Source organism: Camelina sativa, chromosome 6 (assembly GCF_030686135.1).
Source record: "Camelina sativa cultivar CO46 ecotype springtype chromosome 6, ASM3068613v1".
In the NCBI taxonomy this organism is placed as follows: domain Eukaryota; kingdom Viridiplantae; phylum Streptophyta; class Magnoliopsida; order Brassicales; family Brassicaceae; genus Camelina; species Camelina sativa.
The window spans coordinates 11822833-11843089 of NC_141885.1; the positions used below are offsets into that span (position 1 = coordinate 11822833).

General features: G+C 34.8%; 4 protein-coding genes and 1 pseudogene across 5 annotated transcripts; 2 read left to right on the top strand and 3 right to left on the bottom strand.

Moving 5' to 3' along the window:
• Window positions 1–3598: 3598 nt before the first annotated feature.
• LOC104790653 (protein CDI pseudogene) lies at window positions 3599–5433 on the bottom strand (annotated as a pseudogene). The gene is made up of 2 exons (XR_015558895.1): window positions 5213–5433; window positions 3599–4691 (listed from the first exon to the last, which is right to left on the bottom strand). The product of XR_015558895.1 is annotated as a protein CDI pseudogene (transcript).
• Window positions 5434–8956: 3523 nt separating this feature from the next.
• On the bottom strand, window positions 8957–9787 carry LOC147942452 (uncharacterized). The gene has a single exon (XM_087456059.1). The coding sequence runs from the start codon at window positions 9785–9787 to the stop codon at window positions 8957–8959; it is 831 nt and encodes a 276-aa protein (XP_087312185.1).
• A 1485-nt stretch (window positions 9788–11272) lies between these two features.
• On the top strand, window positions 11273–12588 carry LOC104698795 (glutathione S-transferase U27). Its single transcript, XM_087452904.1, has 2 exons — window positions 11273–11671; window positions 12130–12588. The coding sequence occupies exons 1-2, from the start codon at window positions 11345–11347 to the stop codon at window positions 12484–12486; spliced, it is 684 nt and encodes a 227-aa protein (XP_087309030.1). The 5' UTR covers window positions 11273–11344; the 3' UTR covers window positions 12487–12588.
• A 2068-nt stretch (window positions 12589–14656) lies between these two features.
• On the bottom strand, window positions 14657–16061 carry LOC104790655 (calmodulin-7). The gene is made up of 2 exons (XM_010516434.2): window positions 15885–16061; window positions 14657–15295 (listed from the first exon to the last, which is right to left on the bottom strand). Exons 1-2 carry the CDS (start codon window positions 15958–15960, stop codon window positions 14922–14924), a joined length of 450 nt encoding a protein of 149 aa, XP_010514736.1. The 5' UTR covers window positions 15961–16061; the 3' UTR covers window positions 14657–14921.
• A 2280-nt stretch (window positions 16062–18341) lies between these two features.
• LOC147942453 (uncharacterized) lies at window positions 18342–19361 on the top strand. Its single transcript, XM_087456061.1, has 2 exons — window positions 18342–18544; window positions 19043–19361. The coding sequence occupies exons 1-2, from the start codon at window positions 18342–18344 to the stop codon at window positions 19359–19361; spliced, it is 522 nt and encodes a 173-aa protein (XP_087312187.1).
• The last annotated feature ends 896 nt before the right edge of the window (window positions 19362–20257 follow it).

A 20257-nucleotide genomic window follows, 5' to 3' on the forward strand; every position in this document is an offset into this window, starting at 1 on the left:
CGTTATAATTTTTTTTTTTTCATTTTCAACGTTAGCTTACTCACTTTCTTCAACTAAATAATCATTCAAATCCTTTTTTAAGAGTACCACACAAAGCTTGGTTACTACATTGAGTCGATTGATGATTTTAACCGGAAATGTGCTTTTACACAATCAGTGCGTGAAAGACTTGAGCAACAAAACATGAATGCAATAATTTTTCCAGAATACCTTCCAGAATCCATAGGTAAGACACAAAAGAAAAACCTAAAACCTCCTAAATTTTGTCATTTGTCTTTCTTTAATCTTCTTTTTACTCTTTTTAGGTGAAAAACCACGGGAGTTATCAGATTTGGCCATCATGCAAAGACTTTTTGAGTGGGTTGAACAATATGATCCTCCGGCACTTATTCTCATCCTCACTTCTGACTACGATTTTGTAAGTATTGTCTCGATGCTAACATTATATATTCTATAACTAGGATTGACTCCATGGTATGAGATAATATTTATATTTCTTTCTATATAATTGTAAAATAATTGATATTTATTTTTTGAGAAAACTAAATAATGTGCCATGAACAGTATATTTTCTTTCCAAATGTGCCATAATCGTTTGGATCTTTCCAAATGTGCCATACCCATGGCATGAGAGGAGATGGGAAAGTCGGAATTAGCCTTGATTAATTCCACAGTAACTAAAAAAAAATAACATTACCCTAACCACGAAGTCCTCTCCTTCGTCTTCTTCTATGCTCTCTCTCACGCGGCTCTGTATGTTTTGCTTTCATGTTTTTTCAAAAAATCAACAAATCCGTCTTATTCCGTCAACGAGAATATGCAAGCAGATTAACCGACTGTCCCCACCTCAAGGTCAGTCATATGAAATTATGGAAATTGTAGTGGGCAAAATCGCAGTAAGTTGTCGTCACATTATGGACCAGATCTGGAATGGGAAAAATTGGTTGTTGTCTACTGTGATATTGTCTATATGAAATTATGGAAATTGGAGGGGATGAAATCGCAATAGGTTGCCGTCACATTATGGACCAGATCTAGAATCTGGAAAATCGTTTGTTGTGGACAACATAGTAACTTAGTAGACTAAACCTCAGTAGACGAAATCGTTGTGTTATTATTATTGTCTACAATGATACTGTCTATCATGAGTAGTGGAGACACTCGTTTGTTATATGCATAAAGAAACGAATTTCACCGGCTTAATGATTGTATCGTATCACATACCTTGGTCCAACATATTCAATATGCATTAAAGGACAATCTACACATCGTCGTCGTAGACTAGCTCAAATTACTTTTACTATGTTGTTTATTTACTGAATTTATGCAAATGGTGGACAACTATTCAATATGCATATTGTCTACCTAGTATGTCTGAATGGACTAGTTCCAATATGAATATGTTATGTCCACCACTTCGTGGACATGTCTTAATATGAATATGTTGTCCACCAATTGATGGACTTGTTTTGATATCAATATGTTATCCACCACTTTGTTCCTATATATTCATATGTTGTCCACCAATTATCACCCATGCGTTCTGTGAAATGCTTCTGACCACGCGCCCGTCTTTTTCCATGTTCTACCGTCAAAACAAATCTTAATTGCAGGGGTAATCTAGTAAAACAGAGTCTACCATATTTAATGGATATGACATATTTGAAAATGTTTTACAAATATGGCAGATTTGAAAAGATTTTAAGAAAATATGGCATAAGTGGCAAAAATCCGTTGTTTTTTTAATAAAATATTAAAGTTATATATATATATATATATTATTGTATTTGCAAATATTTACAATACCAATTATAAAACAAATAGATGTTGAATTTGAAAGAATTATAATTATGTATATTTTATTTTATTTTAATTAAATTCTAATATATATTATTAAGTTTTGATTTTAAATAATTTTGGTTTTAAGTTATAATTTCAGATTAAATGATTAGAATCTCGATGAATATTAGGACATTTATTAATTACCAAATTTATTGTTAATGATAGAAATTATAAATATTACTAGATAAGGACCCGCACATCGTGCGGGTTTAAACTTTTGCCAATAAAATTAAATTTAATAAAAAATTTATTAAAATTTATTGTACATTATTTATAAAAGTTTTTTTTGCTATAATTCAATATATTATTTTATTTTGGGTATGTCGAATACCCATTCAGTTATCGGTTCGGTTCCGGTTCTTTGGATTTAGGAGATTAGGACACAATAGGATTATCTACCGGTTCCGAGTTTGGATTCGGATCCGTTCCGGTTCTAGTTTTTGGGTCCAATTTTTTGGTCCAAGCCTAGTAGGAAGAGAGAGTTAGGACTTGGTCAAAGCCTCAACAAACCTGGTGAATATCCTGTACCTCTCCAATCAATCCCCCTTTTTTTGTTTAACAACACTCAATCTACTTTTCCACTCTCCAATCAATATCTTGTACTTCTCCAATCAATCTCATACTTCTCCAACCAATCCCGCTGTCATGCACCAAAAATCATGGAAACTACATCTAGCTTTTGTTCATGGACAATATGACGTAAACGATTTTATTGTAGTTAAATCTCGTTCTTTATATCATATTAATTGCATTATTAAAATGATACATAATACACAATTTAACAGTATATACATAGATGTATATCATAATCAACAATTTATTATAATTAGATTTTGTAATATTTTTGAAAAAAAATACGTTTGGACTTAAAATCATTGACGAATTTACCCACACATATGTTATGTCTTGTTTCGATTCCCAAAAACAATCATATCGAAACTTACTAGTGATGTAGCAAAATTCGGTCAATCTCCAAGTCAGACCTATAATCAAAATCAGATCTAAACATTAAGAACAAATTATCTACAATTAACAATCTTAAACGTAAAATAATCAAAATTAGGTCTTTAAAAATAAATTTTAAAAATAATCTAAATCAGATATAAAAGAACTAATACAACCTCGGTAGAGAACTAATTTGCCAGAATTTAATAAATAATAACTTTAAAAAAAAAAACTAAATGTAAAATTTATTAGAGAATTAAAGAAAACTTACTATGATTTTCATGTAGGTTGTATACATCTTGACTACGCTCTACGACCAAGAGAGATATTTTAAGAGAGTAGGGAAGAATGAAAATTTGAATTTGATATATTGTTAGCTAGGATAAACTCATGGCTAGGGATGGATTTACTTGCTAGTACTAAAAGAAATTGCTAGTATCTAAATAATTTTTTATCTCCTATTTATTACAAGATAAATCCGTGTAATTTTGCCATTTATTAATATTCTACATCTAAATCCGGTATTTTCACTTTTTCCTCGCCTTGTCACTTCTTCTTCATCTCCTCCTTAGCTTTAAGCTTCTGAGTTTCAATCTTGCAAACCCTGTGGTAGAGCTTCTTGCTCACGTCAGTATTGCGTTTGATGTGTGTGGCGTATTTCTTTGCGCCAAAAAAAACAAAGAAAATAATGAGAACATAACGTTTGGTGTCGTTGTTGGGTTTTTTGAAGAAAATTTTACCCAAAAAAAAACAAATGTAGAGCTAATGCTCATTATAAATTAACTTAAAAGAACTGGTACATAATGTCAAATATCAAATAAGTTGCTTTATTATATGTGGGATAAATTACAAATAAAATACCAGTAAAGGTACAACAGCAAACAAACGAAAATATTATTATCGACCATGATGACCTTAATATTGGTATTATTTTTGCGAATGTTTTGACGAATTTAATGAGAGAAAATTCCACATCCCTCCACAAGACTAAAGATACAAAGCCAAAACAATATATAACCCATGCAGCGAAATATTTAGGGAAACGCTATTAATTCGTTTGCAAGTAACAACATATATATAGTAACATACCTATTCTTCTTCTTACTTCATTCTTTCTAATTTGCGTTATCGGCTTCTTTCTTGTTCTCTTTGTTGTACTCTTCCAATTCATTAAGCCAGAGATCCGCAAACTCGCAATCCTTGCAAGCATCGAACCAAGGCCCTCCCCGAGTGTAATGCACCGCCTTAGGCTGCGTGGTTGGATCGTTCTCGACAACTGTATTGTGCCCTTCAAGGAAGTTCCACACAAAAGGAATAGACCCAATATCTTCATCCTCAAGCCACTGGAACCTATGGAGAAACGCACCGGTCTGAGTATTAACAATCTCAGGGGTCAAGGTCTTGTTCTTAGGATGTCCACAATTGTAAAGCACCATAGAAGACCAGTTCTTCCTCGGGTACACAGTTTGAACCGCGCCATCCATCTTACTGGTCTCCTTAGGAGTGTAATCATGTTGAACACACATGATGGCGTATGTATCATCGATCAAGTCAGTAAGTTCCTTGATATCAGCAAGGTAGAGGAAATCGCAATCGACGAACATAGCCCAACCTTGGTAATCCGACAAATGAGGAGTCAAGAAACGAGAGAAAGAGAACTCAGTGCTCTCTAACTGACCTGTTCCTCTCCAGAACAGACCTTTCTTTCTAAGATCTGACTGAAAAATTGGTATGATGTCAACAGGGATTGAAGATCTCTTGGTGATTGAATGATGGCAGACTTGGTAAGCAAGATCTTCTCGTGAATCATAACCAACAAAGATTCTGAAAGGTTTATTCTCTGAAATGCCACTGTTGCTCATTGTCATATTAATTGTTGTTGGAGAAATTTTTGCAACTCGGATCTGTCATTCATTTCATTGCACAAAAAAAAATAACAAAGCTATCATTTCATCACACTAAGCTTAAAAAAACCACAGAATCTACCAGCACTTTTGTAGTCAAACACAAAAATCACTAAACAACATAGTCAATCATCACAAATAATTAATTTGTATATATTTTTTAGCAAAATATTTTATTAATTATTTTGCTTAAATACAATATATAACAACATTAAACTACAATTTTAGATTAAATTTATTATAAATTATTATTTAAAAATTAAATTTCACTTTTTGTTTCCCTTACTACCTTTAAAAACTCTAGGCAATGGCTCTGCCTCTGCTAAGCTGTTTTTTTTATTAAATCACATGATTAAGTAGCCAGAAACAATAGATGAAGCAGCATCGATTCAAGTAAAATAGATAAATCTACAGAGAACGGTTCTTTTGGTTTGAATGAAGCAACAAAAAAAAAATCAAACTAAAACAGAGAAATGGAGAACAAAAGTTCCAGGAAATGAGGAAGAACAGAGCGAGCGTACCTGGAGATGATGATGATGGGATTGAGAAAATGCTTTGGAGCACCGACATATATGGAGATTTGTGGACAAAAATGTGGAAAACGAAGAGAAAGAGATGTGGAGGGAGATAGGACGAATGCAATGTCTCTTAATTTTTCAAACAATTATTTTGGTTATAATTTTTTAATACACTTCAAACTTAGAAAGATGTACAATCATAAAATAGTTTAAAAATAACAATTAACATTAAAACTAAATTATAAATATATATAAATGTAGTAAAGGGAGAAAAATTCCCCCACATGAGTTCGAGTAGTATTGGCCACATTTAAATTAAATTTAAAAAGTTCCACCAATTGGGTTTTGGCCAAAATTAAATTGTTTATATAAGAAATTAGATTTTCAGTTAAGTTCATGTACTTTAGGCAGATTCAAAGCTATGTATGTAAATACGCCAAAGCACCTATGTTCGTGGAGGAATCAATTAATTTCAATGAAATTAAACATGGTCTATTTATACATGGCATATCGCATCTGTTAACTAAACAGTAACATAGTTTACCGATTTGATGGTTTTGGCCAAATTTAATTGTTCGTGTAAGAAATTAATTAAGTTTTTCATGTCTTAAGGGAATTTCTTGCGAGCTCAATTACTACTTACTAGTCCTATCAAAACTAGAGAGCGACCAAACGCATAGGAAATGAACTTAGGTGTTGTATTGATGGTTCATGCAAGTTCTCTGATCTTTCTTGTAGTTGTGGCAAAGTATGTTTATACTGGAATAATGTAATATGGGCAATGAGGGCTAAATATTAATGTCGAAGTTTGTCGCTTGCAGATAGAAGCTTCTTTATAGGCTATGAAAAACTATCGTAAGGGTTCAGTAGGAATTATAATCATCTCAAAAACATTTCATTTATCATCAAGGAGATTGTAGAACATCAACATATATCAGAGAAAAATATATATACACATGAGGGTTGAAATACAATTTGGGTCCATGTAATAAAAATAATTCGTAATAGAGAACATAACATCAATTTGGGTCCCAGCAAAATAGTCAAATTGAAACTCAAAACGTCGGCAACCACAAGAGAGTGGGTTAAAACTACGAAACAGAAAACACGTTATACCAAACAATTTATATCGCTGTATCCTGATGGAAACATGCATGGTTTATATATACGTAGAGTTAAGTAGTCACTAGTCAGGACAGGATTTTATAAGTTGGAGTTTTGTTACATCCTTGTCCATCTCACTGTATATACTACTGTTTAAAATCTCTATTATTTCTCATTAAAAGTTAATTTTTTTAGGTTAAAGGAAAAGACAACATGTTAGAAGAAGAAGTGGTGGTGTTGAACTTCTGGCCAAGCATGTTCGGAGCAAGAGTGATCATTTCTTTAGAGGAGAAATTAGAGATCAAGTTCGCGTCTTTTTTTTTTTAACAATCGAGGGTTGATGATCTGTATTTTTTTGAATGGTGGTAATTACATCGAATGGTCTACCGAGATGTTAAACGCACTCCAAGTCTAACGCACAGGGTTTGATCAATGGAAAGAAACTCAAAAACATTTGTTGATGATCCTAATTTCGAATATTTGGAAGACCGTAATGATTGTTGATTAATCTAGCCAGAAACTGAAAATTTGTTTTTTTTTGGGGCCAAATATGAGTATCAATGAACTAAAAGAAACGAAAACAATATTCCCCTTTGTGAGGGTCGAACCCCCGACTTCAAACCCTCAAGTATCAATCGTTTACAAGCAGAACTAACAAATATATTGCAACAAAGATATTAATTCAACGAATCCTCACCCTTTCTTGTTGAATGGTTCTCAGTCAAGGACATGGAAGTTTTGAACTACTTCCTTGATCTGCGTAGACAATGGCAACGTTAGCAACGACGGAGTCCAACTGATCAGGCCATGCATGCCACAAAGAATCAGACCGGCGGCATGGCCCGATCATCCACTTACAGAAGCAAAGTATAGGGCCGTTGCTAACACTGCCACTGAAATCTGTTGAATCTGCAATATCTTAATAAAAATTGGGATCACTCTAATTGTTCTTATCTGCGACAATGTGGAAGAAACGTTCTTATATGAAAACCCTATGTTCCACTCCCAAATGAATCATATTAATAGACTATCACTTCATATGAGGTCAAATTCAACAGGGTGCTCTACAGGTGTCTCATGTTAACACCCAACACCAACTAGTTGATGCCCTGAAAAAGCCACTTCCTGGTATTCGATCGGTTCATTGATCTCCAAAACAAGATGGTCTCAACCCCTTCATTTTTAAGGGGACGTGTAAGATATGAAGAGATTAAGAAGATAAGAAAGAATTATGAAAAAGACTTGTATCTTCCTTTACATACATTAGGGTTTTTACACCACTCTTTTATATACAACAGTAGAACAATCTAGAGCTCCTAAAGAAACCTTATCCTACAGCTGTATTTGGTGACTCATCCTATTGAGATTGCATAACCTTGAATCTATTCGGGTCGGAGAGGAGCGTCTTCTCCGTAATAACGTTCCTCTGTTTTGAAGATGAGACACATTTGGTCGTTGTCTTCTTGTGTTGATTTTGACTGTGCTGATGGACTTGGGCTTCAATTGAATTTGTTTTGTCGAGGCCCAACATCCTTGTTGGATTATCTTCTACAAGATAGTGACTTTGTCAGGGCATCAATATGATTAAAAATACACATTAACTTCTCAATGTGTGATTTCTCTATATTAGGAATCTTCTCTTTGTTGAACAAAAAAAAAAAAAAAAAAAAAAAAGAATCTTCTTCTCTAATTACATAACTTTGTCCTTTTATTGTATATATAAGCAATCTTTGTACCATATTGTAGAAGATAACAAATACATTCTTAACAGCCTTATCTTTCACTGCCCATATTCGAGACAAATCAGGGAACAACACAACAGAGGGCTACTTCAGATTCGATTCACCTCTAATTGGGAGCAACTAACTATATGTGCTCAAAGTGGATTAATCCCGACTCGAGAAACGTACAACTCTATTGTTGAGATATGTTCTACAAATTGCAGTCCACATAATATGGTGTAATGCTGGCATAGAGAAGAACCTACACAAGCACCAACACACGAGACTACCATCGACAAAAACGTTCGGAATCGAATTATTTTACTTCTGGATTCAGGGAATAAAAATTATGAGAATCTTTTCATTTTTTGGCTTTCAACTAATTAAGGTGTAAGTTGTAAGTTTAAAGGTTTTAATTAAAACTACTTTAAAAATATGCACTTGATATAACAATTGTTTTTTTCATAAATAAATTATTAGTAGATAATTACTTCCGTCTAGTTTCACTTGCAGCATTGTTTTTGAGTTTTGACGTTTGCGTATGAAGATTGAAGAAGATCAGCATGCATATGTGTCTTAAAAATATTTTTTTTTTTCTTCTATTATATGTGGACAAGTCACTACTGTTTTTTTTTTTTTTTTTTTTTTTTGTTAAAGGGCATTCAAATTGAAAAACAGAGACATAAAATGTTTACAGGGCTAGAGAGCTCAATACTGGAAGCCCAGTTAGATATAATCGATTACAAAATACCCATTGAGAAGGAACCAGAAATGAACCATGATAGTTACGATTGAACCAAAAGAAAACGGGTGGCAATTAAACCGTTTCAAACCACCTTTGTCTTCTTCCATTGAATGGTGAGAGATGACTCTTCGGTGAGATCGCAAAAGGTCGAGAGATTAGGGTTTTGTAACATTCCTTTCAGTTATGCGATCCAGCGAACCAGAGGCCAAGCAGAGTGGAGGTGAGAGTTGGGTTGGAATCACGGAAGTTAAGGGCTCTGTTTCGCACAAGCTGATCAACCTGATGGAGGAGATGATCAGCTGGCTTAAAACAGTTCCGATGCAACCTGTGATTCCGTTCAGTCCAAAGGAAGTATATCAGTGCCTGCCAGGCGATTAGTAGGAGTTTCCTTGCTTCACGGGAGCCTTTGTAGTTGATAAGACCGTTCATTGTTCCAGTCCAGGAAGGTGCAGAGTTATGGTTGCAGCGGCGAGAGATCTTGCTCCATAGCGACCAGCTGTATGGGTAGTTGAAGAAAAGATGATCACGGCTTTCAGATCCAATCGCGCAGAGTAAACAGCGGGAGTCAACCTGCAATCCCCATTGCAAAAGTCGGTCACGAGTTGGGCACCTGTTCAATACAACCAACCAAGTTAAAAAATTGTGTTTGGGGATTCCTCCGGAGGTCCAAACAATCTTATGCCACGGCACCGAAGGCAACTCTTCACCTAGCGCTGAACAAATCCTACCGGTTGAGTGACTGTCCTTCACTCGATCATTAATCCACCAGGTATGAGAGTCTTCTTCCTCCGTTAGTTGTAGAGCCGATAATTCAGCTTGATAACTAACTTGGGCCTCCGACCTTGCAGGTGGTAATCTCCAGTTCCCTCTTCTCCATAGATCCGCCAGGACTGCACTTTTGGGAATACCTATAGACAGATCCCCACTCAAGGAGTGGCTCATTCGCCCTAGCTTACACCAACGATCTGACCAGAAGCGACACTTTCGTCCATTTCCTAGCTTCACCATTATCCAAGGTTAAGCTTCTTCTCTTATCTTTAAAAGTTTTTTCGCTATCCAAGAGTGCTGGCTATTTGGTTTCCTGACCCAGAAATTGCTCAAGTTACCAGCAAGGACAACTTCTTTGAACCAAGCTACCCAAATCGACCCAGATCTAAAGAAAAGCAGCCAGATAAGTTTAACTAGACAAGCCTTGTTCCACTTTTTTAGATCTCGTATGCCTAACCCTCCTTCTGATTTTGCAGTGACAACCGTGCTCCAAGCAACTCGCGCTGAATGGTGTCCCTCAAGGCAACCCTTCCATAAGAACATTCCACAAAGAGAGTTCAAAGTGTCGATACATTTCTTTGGCAGCACCAATGCAGAGCACCAGAAATTTGTGATACCAGCTATGACAGTATTTAGCATTTGCAACCGGCCTGCAAAAGAGAGAGTTCTGGTCGACCAGCTATTGAGTTTTGTTTTCACACGCTGGATGAGAGGAGCACAGTCAAGCAGCGTAAGTTTTTTGGTGCATAGAGGAATACCCAAATAGCGTATAGGGAGTTGGCCATGAGCAATGCCTGATGCTGCCTTGATTTGATCAATTTCAGGCTGATGCAGTCTGGATGCAAAGAAACTTGTTTTGGGGAGACTGATCGCAAGTCCTGAGGCCTCTTCGAATGATTTTAGTACTTGGAGGAAACTTAGTACAGAAGAAAGGGATCCATCAGTAAAAATTAAAAGGTCATCAGCAAAGCACAGGTGCGTGAGTTTTAACCTCTGACATTTGTAGTGATATTTGAATTTACCCTCCTCAGCTGCTTTATCTAACATGACTGATAAACAATTCATGACAAGGACAAAGAGGTAGGGTGAGAGTGGATCTCCCTGTCGCAAACCTCTACATACTTTAAAGTAGCCGTGTACAGACCCATTGAAACCCACAGAAAAAGACGGAGTACAGACACACGCTTTTAGCCACCTTAGGTAAAGTTCAGGGACTTCTATTCCTCGCAGACAACTGAATATAAATTCCCATCTAACCGTATCAAACGCTTTTGCAATGTCTACTTTGATAGTGATACGCTTAAGTCATTTTTCTTTTTGATATCCATTGATCAAGTCTACAGCTAACAGTGTATTCTCAACTAACAATCTTCCTTTAATGAATGCAGTTTGGTTCTTTTGAATCAGGTCAGGGAGAACAGACTTCAACTTTGAGACAAGGAGCTTTGAGATGACTTTATAAAGGGTATAAAAAGAAAACAGAGACCACTAAACAAATCATTACATTTTCAAACGAGTATATATACTGGAATACTGGATTAACATGATATGAATACCTCTGTTATTTGTCATCTAATAGTAACTTTTACGTATATTGCCTGGAGACTTTGCGATTCCATTCCCATCACTATTGAGATTTTTTCTATCTAATAATGACCGCTCTTTTCTTTTCCCCTCTAAATGTCTTTGTCTCTTTATTTATTTATTTATTTATTTTGTGTGCCCAAGAAGAAAAGTCATTGCGAACTCAAACAAAAGGTGAAAAGAAATATCAAACCAAACAAAACAAAACAAAAAATGTCGGAAGAAGAAGTGGTGGTGTTGAACTTCTGGCCAAGTATGTTTGGAGCAAGAGTGATCATGGCGTTAGAGGAGAAAGAGATCAAGTTCGAGTACAAGGAAGAAGATGTGTTTGGTCACAAGACCGATCTATTGCTCCAAATGAATCCGGTCCACAAGAAAATTCCGGTTCTCATCCACAATGGTAAACCGGTATGCGAGTCCAATATCATACTCGAATACATCGATGATGTTTGGAAAGAGGATAAAACTCTCCGTCTACTACCTTCTGATCCTTATCAGAAAGCACAATGTAGATTTTGGGGTGATTTAATCGACAAAAAGGTACTTCTATTATATCTTCTTAATTATTTGATGTACTACATGGTCATCCAGTTACAATATTTATGTGTGGTTGAAACAAGTAATTGTCCAAACATATTTTCCAAAATTAACCTATCTCAATATTGAGTTTAGTATAACCTTGTTCTAAATACGAGGTTATGAGAATAACGCATAAGAGATTATACAAAACATAATGAATTTTTAGCTAATTCTAATTTTATTTGTTAGTGGTAAATTTAACATGGGGTGAAGTATAATAAATATTCCGGAAATGTTTATTTTGTTTTTGTTTTTGGGTATGTATCAATGTATGTAACTTCTTTTTGATGCTTAAAAATAACAAATATGATCTTCTATATACTTGGTATGTATCAATATATGTAACTTCTTTTATTTTTATTAATGATTTTTTTTTTTTTTTTTTGTTCAACCAAATGAATGAATAAAAATAAAAACAGGTTTTTGACGCCGGGAGAAGAACGTGGACAAAGAAGGGCAAAGAACAAGAAGAAGCGAAACGAGAGTTCATAGAAATCTTGAAAGTGTTAGAAAGAGAGCTTGGAGATAAGGTCTACTTCGGAGGAAACGACAACGTTTCGATGGTGGACTTGGTCCTCATCTCCTATTACCCTTGGTTCCACACATGGGAGACAATTGGTGGTTTTAGCGTCCAGGATCACACTCCCAAACTAATGTGTTGGGTTCGTAAATGTTTGACCCGACCAGCTATCTCGAAATCTCTACCTGACCCGCTAAAGATCCTTGATCGAGTCTCTCAGATCATCAAGGTCCATGAGTTCTTCTATGGTTATTGACACTCCACACTTGTACGCTCTATTTATGCAAGTTGACCAAAACAATAAGAAAAAGTTGCAATGTACGTACCATATGTTATTTTAATTGTATGTCTTGAAAAATGTTTGGGTGTGATCCGGTAAACCACCTTTTAAGTCATTAAAAACCCAAAGCTTAAAATGTTTGGAGGTGCCTTTTTAAATCACTAATTCAATAACACTAGATATTTTATAAAAGTTGTTTTTTTTTTTTTTTTTAATTATGATTGGATAAAGTTATATAAAAAATTGGCATTTCAATACATATCATTTCAAAAGCTTGATTGAAGACACTCCCATAGATATGTTATATAACTCTGCAGCAGAAAAATGCACTCATATTCATGCATATATCACCCTCAATTCCTCTAGTACTATAATTTTTCTTAACTCTAGGGCTTTTCACAAACGTGATAACATCGCATTTTATTAGGCTTTTAATAACAGTTATGCAATATTGGTGTTTTTAGGCTTAATTCTTTTTTGCTCGATGGGACTAGAATAAATGGTTTGAATCAAAGTACATGATCATTAGTCTCTACAAGCAGCTCACACGGTAACCCACCGACCAATATTTTCTTTATACATATTATGTAGCCTATATATAAGGTTCATCTTCTGGATGATACAAGCTGTCTACTATTAGCTTTCACTCATCTTCCTCTTTACAGTGAGCTATAGAATTGAGCAATAATGAGAACGGTGGCAGAGGAGATTCAAGCGGCTAGGAACGTGACGTGACTCTGGCTTTGTGGGGTTTTAACTGGATCGTTTCATTCTCATTCCTTTTTGCATTTTTGGTCTGCTTCTTTTTCTTTTTCTTCTTCTTCAATTTCTTTATCATTTTACTTGCGCATTCCCAAACATGACTAAGAACAAGAAACAATAAAGAAAGAGTAGTTGGTCTCTTCTTTCTTTGGGGTTTAGAAACGAAGAAGATACTAATTAGAGTGAATTGGACAACGCCAATATGTTTTTGTTTCTTTAGTTCTTCACCAAAATTAGAAGAGCAATAATTCAATGTATGAAAGACTTTTGACTACAAGTGATTTCAGAAAAAGAGTCTTCTAATTAAAAAAAAAATTATGCGGTTGATTGTTAAATTAGAAAATTTGATTGTATGAAGTAATTTTCTATGAAAGCAAACTGAGGGTGCTATTAGTATAGTTGATACCGGAGCTGCGAGTCTATGACTAGCTGAGAGTAGTTAGGTATGTGAAAATTTTAAAATCTCCATAACTAATGAAAAACTTTTATTTATTAAAATCTGATGTTTGCATAAAATATGAGAAAAAAAAACTAGTTAAAAATGGTTAAAGCATACAAACATAAAAAACCTACAGAATATTCAAATATTTTAGTTTGAAAATAGACAGTATAAAACAAAATAAAGAAAGTTTTCTATCTATAATCAAAATAAATATCAAACTTAAAATTTTAAAATTAAAACTAAAACAAAAAAAAAAATCATATAATACAAACTTTTTATTCTATAGGTGTATTATATATAAGTCCAAATATCAAATTCAAAGAGCTAATGGGGAAAAAATGTCTATACGTGGTTAAATTAGATTTCTTTCAAGAATAGTTATGGGGAAGCCACACAAGATTAATTTGACAATAGAAAATACTCTCCGTCGAGCGTCATTAAGAATTTGACTGTAAAAATAGAATAAAAATGCCCACAACCTGCTTAGCTTGTTTATAAAATTGAAAATGGTAGACCGCAAAAACAAAAACCAAAGAAAAAAGAAGACGATGTCAAAACAGAGAATGTAGTTTTCTTTGGAAAAATATTACTTGAACTGATTTTGGTGAAAATTATTGTTTTTTCTTATTTTTTGTCTTTTGATGTTGAGATACTGAGTTTTCTATTAGAGGCAACAGGAACGGAAGGAAGGTCCCAACTCGAAGAGAAAAAAAATTTGGAACTTCGTTTTTGCCACTTGATCTTACCTCAAGATCATTGAAGAACTAATATTACTACTAATGTACTTACAAAGACACTAAATATTCAAAAAAAAAAAAAAAACGCAGTTTATTCTAAACCGTTACAGTTGAGTTTGTAAAATGGGATATAATTAGGGGTCAATGAACTGCAATAGTTTAGAGAGCACGAAAGATAAACAGAAAATGAGAAAAGAGTATCCGATGGTGAAGAGACTAATAAAGCAAATAATGAGTTCAAACTTCACGGACATAACAAAAACCAAAGACGAGTAAGAAAGCAATCAAGTAAAGAACGTTACTAAAAATAAAAAATTACGACCAACAAAACAAACAAGGAAGCAAAAATCTTATCTCTCTGTTTCATTTTGTTCAATAAATTGCTTTTCTCAGTATAAAGATGTGAAGACGAGAAAAAAAAAAAAAAAAAAAAAACAGAGTTGGGGATTTGTGAGGGATAAAGAAGGATCTCACTTTGCCATCATGACTTTGACGAACTCTTCGTAGTTAATCTGACCATCACCATCGACATCAGCCTCTCGGATCATCTCATCGACTTCCTCATCCGTCAACTTCTCCCCAAGATTTGTCATCACATGGCGGAGTTCAGCAGCGGAGATGAAACCGTTCTGGTCCTTGTCAAAAACCCTGAAGGCTTCCTTAAGCTCCTCCTCTGAATCAGTGTCTTTCATCTTGCGTGCCATAAGGTTCAAGAACTCAGGGAAATCTATCGTCCCGTTACCATCTGCATCCACTTCGTTGATCATGTCTTGGAGCTCAGCTTCTGTTGGGTTCTGCCCAAGTGATCTCATCACGGTCCCAAGCTCCTTGGTTGTGATACAACCTGCAACCAAAAAAATCAATATTGGAGCCAACTTCAGATTTCAGAGTGCAAGAGTTCCCACGTATCAGTTTTGTAAGTTCTAATAAGCACCACAAGATGTACACTCATGCTAAAAAAGACTAATAAATAATGCAGGAGAAACAGATGCCCCAAGAAGTTTTCAAGTTCTCAACTAAAATGTTATTATAGAGAACAACAGAGATGATGATACTATGAAACTTCTTCCTCTCTTATGTATTATGGCAAAAATAACATTAAAACCGATTTGAGTAGAAACATCTACAGATCAATCCACACTAAAACTTGTGAGTAACCTCATCTTACAAATCCAAATTAGCCATGATTGGTTCGCAAAATCACAGGGGGGAAACAATAAGAACAATGATCGATTTGAAATCAACAACAGCCAAAGCAAGCAAATACAGAAGCTAATAAAAAAAAAAAAAAAAAAACGAGATCGTCCTCTAAATTCACATTTAAACAAATAGAAATGTATATGAAATCGATTTTAACAAATGCTAAGAACCACGAAAACGACGAAGAAGAAAACGAAACGAAAGAGAGGAAGAGATCTGAGAGAAGAAGAGACCATCTCCGTCCTTGTCGAATAGGCTGAAAGCTTCCTTGAACTCTGAGATCTGGTCATCGGTAAGCTGATCCGCCATTTTTTTTTTTTTTTTTTTTTTTTGTTCTTTGGATTTTCTCGAGAATTTTTGTTTCGCTGTGAGTTTCTGAGAAAAGTGGAAGCGCGTGAGAGAGAGAGGGAAATGTTTTTCTTTATAAAATGGGAGAGAGAGAGAGAGAGATCCCACACACACAGATTGATATATTTTAAATTGACGATTTTGCCCTCCCAAACGTATTGTATTTGTTTAAATTTATTGTTTTGACCCTAAAAAAAAAACAGTTTTTTAGTTTTCTGAGAAATTTGTTTTTTATTTTTAAGGTTTTGCAACTTATTATTTACTAATTTAGGTCACTAAACTAGTAACAACTTATATTATTATATATATATATATATATATATCACATGAGTTACTAAATTTGATAATTGTAATGTAGATCAATTTATCATCGTTAATTTGATTTAGTATCTTTGTATTACATATTTATATATTCATATAATTTTTGAAATTTTATCCTCTAAACATTCTTCTAGAGGATTTGATAAAAATATTTATCTATTTTCTATGTTTTTTGTATCACATTTCAAATTATAAAAATAAAAAATCGGATCAAAGATATTATTAGCATAGAACCGAAAAATGAAGTTATGACAAAATGTGATTGTATAACTATTAACGCGATCACGATCCCACTTCTCTTGCTCGCATCAGAACTGGTGTTTTCAGATACATAACTCAATTATGTGATTATTTATTTCCACCATATTGGCCATTACCAAAATACAAGTTGAGCATTACATTACATAATACCCTTTTCTTTATTTTTAGTTTTATAGTGCAATATTTTTAATTTATTTTTATTTTTCGGTTAATTCAAAAATTCACCATGTTTATAAAAGTACAATGCTCAATGAATATTTAATGATGAACACGTTACACGTGTGCAAATAATTCTAACGGTAAAAAAAAAAAACTTAAACTAGATAGATGTAATTATTATTTCGAGATAGCCGATTTTGTATTTTTCTAATTTCCACCATTCATAATGTTGTAAAGCACTGGATGGTGGACTCCATAACCGGCCATGTATGGCCCATGTACGTTTAGTGCCTTATGGCCCATCGGCCATAGGTCCATCAGCATATTCTATTTCCTAGTCAGTTATGGGCTTTAGCCCTTGTACTTTACTATATATATGTAACCTCATTCGATTATCCATAATAAGAACAAGAGAATTTCTCCTTTTGATTTTCTAGTTTACAACACGTTATCAGCACGATCGTTTCTAAGATCCAGCTGAGTAAAAACCCTAAAACCCTAACCACCGCCATTCATCCTCCTTCCACCAAAACCCTAAAACCGCCGCCTACTTCTTCCCTTGTTCGTTTGAAGACTTAGCAGCTGTTCGGACTTGTGATATGTTCGTGATTCAATTCTTGTTCGTGGAAGCTCCTGTTCGGAAATCAGTTCGTGATCAAAGTTTTGTTGGAGTTCAGATCGAGGTTCGTGAGAGATATCTGAGGTCTTTAGCTCCCAGATCAAAACCGGTCAGACCCCTTTGGTGTTAAGGTAATATCGAACCTATTGGACACATATATTCGAACTTGATCCTAAAACTATTAAACCCTAAAAATTACAAGTACACAATCAAACAAACATGTTCTTAAGTTTCTCAAATCCCTAAACTATAAAACTTAAAAATCGGATGTTAGGGTTGTTAGATTGTTTGTTAACTACACCAATTATGCTATGATTAAAATTCGGCTATGATTGTTTGTTTGTTTGAGTTTTGCTTGATGCATAAGACCTTAGAACTAAACTGTTAAATTTGAGTTCCATAAGAAATATTAATCTGATTGTTCTAGGATATTTAAAACATGAAATTGCATGCATCCTTGAAATTATTAATCGAATTTGGCATAGAATTTTCCTGTAAATTTAGGTTGCATAAGAACCCTAAAATCCTAAATTAAAATCGATTTAGGTGTTTGAGAAATTCAAACCCTAAAAATAAAACATTAAAATCAGAATTATTCTATGTTTGCATAGAAAAATAAATTAGATAACCTCTAAATTAATTATAATCATTATCCTAAAGTTTGAGGAATATTTTGTTATTATCCAATGATTAAGAAAAAGGGAAATTTTCTAAAACTCAAAACTATTTAAGAAAAGGAAATCTTTAAAAACATCTAAGAAAAGGAAATTATTGCATGGCTAGTTTCTATTTAGATTTGTTTGTTTTCCATGCATACTAAACCGAAAATATATATATAAGGCAAGGCATGGTTCGGTCTTAAATACCGCATGGCCTAAGGCATGGTTCGGTCTTAAATACCGCATGACCTATTAATTGATTGCATGGTTCGGTCTCAAATACCGCATGCTAATGATCGGTTGTCTATTTCTGTTTTATGGAGATGGCAAGGTTGAACAACCTGGACTATGCTGCTTTGAATGCTTCCGGAGACAACTACCTGCAATGGGCATTGGACACTAAGATCATGCTAAAGCCAAAAGACTTATTTGAGTGCATTGAAGAAGGTTTTGAACCATCTGACAAACAAAAGTACAAGGGCATTATGCATATGCGCCATCATCTTGCTGAGAGTCTTAAGAACCAGTACCTCATCATAGAAGATCTTTTTGACCTTTGGACAGAGCTTAAACGCAGATACGGACACCAAAAGACGGTGCTCCTACCAAAGGCTCAATTCGATTGGAAAAACCTAAGGATCCAGGATTACAAATCCGTGGATGAATATAACTCAGAGCTTTTTAGGATTGTCTCACTCCTTAGGTTTTGCGGTACTAAGGTCACCGAGAAAGAGCTACTAGAAAAGACATTGTCTACTTTTAGCCCTAACAACATATTGCTTCAACAACAATACCGAGAAAAGGGTTTTGAAACCTATGGGGACCTAATCTCGTGTCTACTGCTAGCTGAGCAGAACAATGAATTGTTGTTGATGAACAGTGTTATGAGACCTCCTGGTACAACCCCATTACCAGAAGCACACAAGGTGGATGTGGTAAAGCAAAATCCGAATGAGCCTACGGAACCCAAAGAGACCAACTACGTCCACAGAGAAAGACACTATGGCCGTGGCCGTGGTGGTAGAGGACATGGTGGTCGTGGACAGTTCCAAGCCAGCCGCTTTGACGGAAATGGCCGTGGAGGCCACGGACGTGGTGGTAGGGGCCTTGGGTCCTTTAAACCACAAAACAAGGCTAAATCTGTTTGTCACCGATGTGGTATATCCAACCATTGGGCCAAGAATTGCAGAACCCCTAGAAATCTTATTGATGCATATCAAGAAGTCTTGAAGAAGAACCCGGAAGCCAACTATGTGCATCTCGATGGTGAAGATGACTTCGACCATGAGAATGATGATTTACTAGAATATGAGACTTCTGATTGCCTTAAAGATGATGACTAAATTTCGGTTTTATTTTGGTTTAATTTTATGATTTTATGGTAATGTATTGGATAATTATTTTTTGGTTTAAGTTCAATGATTTTATTTCAATATTTATTTGCTTGTTTTATTAAAGTTTAAAACAAAATTATTGTCATTATAGAAATGGTTGAGGATATGAATGTACTAGTGGTGGACAGTGGATCCAACCACACAATATTGAAGGATAAAAGATATTTCATAGACCTCATAATGAAAAATGCCAATGTTAGTACAATTGCGGGTATAGCAAGCTTAATAGAAGGCTACGACCAAGCTCATATATTATTACCTAATGGCACACATATTGAACTAAGTGATGCCTTGTACTCACCCAGCTCTAAGAGAAGCTCATTGAGCTTTAAAGACATTTGGTTGAATGGTTATCATATTGAAACAAAGGGTGAAGGTAGCAAAGAATTTCTATACATTACCGAAATTGTAAATGGACATAAGAAGGTCCTAGAGACTATACCTGCACTAGCCACTGGTTTATACCATGCTAAGATTAACATGATAGAAGCTAACTTGGCAAAGCACAAAATGTTCAAAGAACAGTTCACTCTATGGCATGACCGGCTTGCCCATCCGGGAACGAACATGATGCGTAAACTAATTAACAGTTCAAATGGGCACACCCTTAAGGAAAGAAAAGTTATCCCTAAAAATCTCACGTGTGTAGCATGTGCACAAGGGAAACTTATTATACGGCCATCACCAGCCAAAGTCCATAAAGAGACTTTAAACTTTCTGGAAAGGATACAAGGTGATATATGTAGACCAATACACCCACCTTGTGGGACGTTTAGATATTTTATGGTTATGATCGATGCATCAACCAGATGGTCACACATTTGCTTGTTATCCACAAGGAACCT

Coding starts and splice junctions, on each gene's coding strand:
- LOC104698795 (XM_087452904.1), top strand. CDS start 11,345: ATGTCGGAAGAAGAAGTGGTGGTGTTGAACTTCTGGCCAAGTATGTTT. Junction 11,672..12,129: donor GTGATTTAATCGACAAAAAG/GTACTTCTATTA, acceptor AAATAAAAACAG/GTTTTTGACGCCGGGAGAAG.
- LOC147942453 (XM_087456061.1), top strand. CDS start 18,342: ATGGCAAGGTTGAACAACCTGGACTATGCTGCTTTGAATGCTTCCGGA. Junction 18,545..19,042: donor GCTGAGAGTCTTAAGAACCA/GTACCTCATCAT, acceptor CCGTGGTGGTAG/AGGACATGGTGGTCGTGGAC.
- LOC147942452 (XM_087456059.1), bottom strand. CDS start 9,787: ATGGTGAAGCTAGGAAATGGACGAAAGTGTCGCTTCTGGTCAGATCGT.
- LOC104790655 (XM_010516434.2), bottom strand. CDS start 15,960: ATGGCGGATCAGCTTACCGATGACCAGATCTCAGAGTTCAAGGAAGCT. Junction 15,296..15,884: donor ATTCGACAAGGACGGAGATG/GTCTCTTCTTCT, acceptor TTTTGGTTGCAG/GTTGTATCACAACCAAGGAG.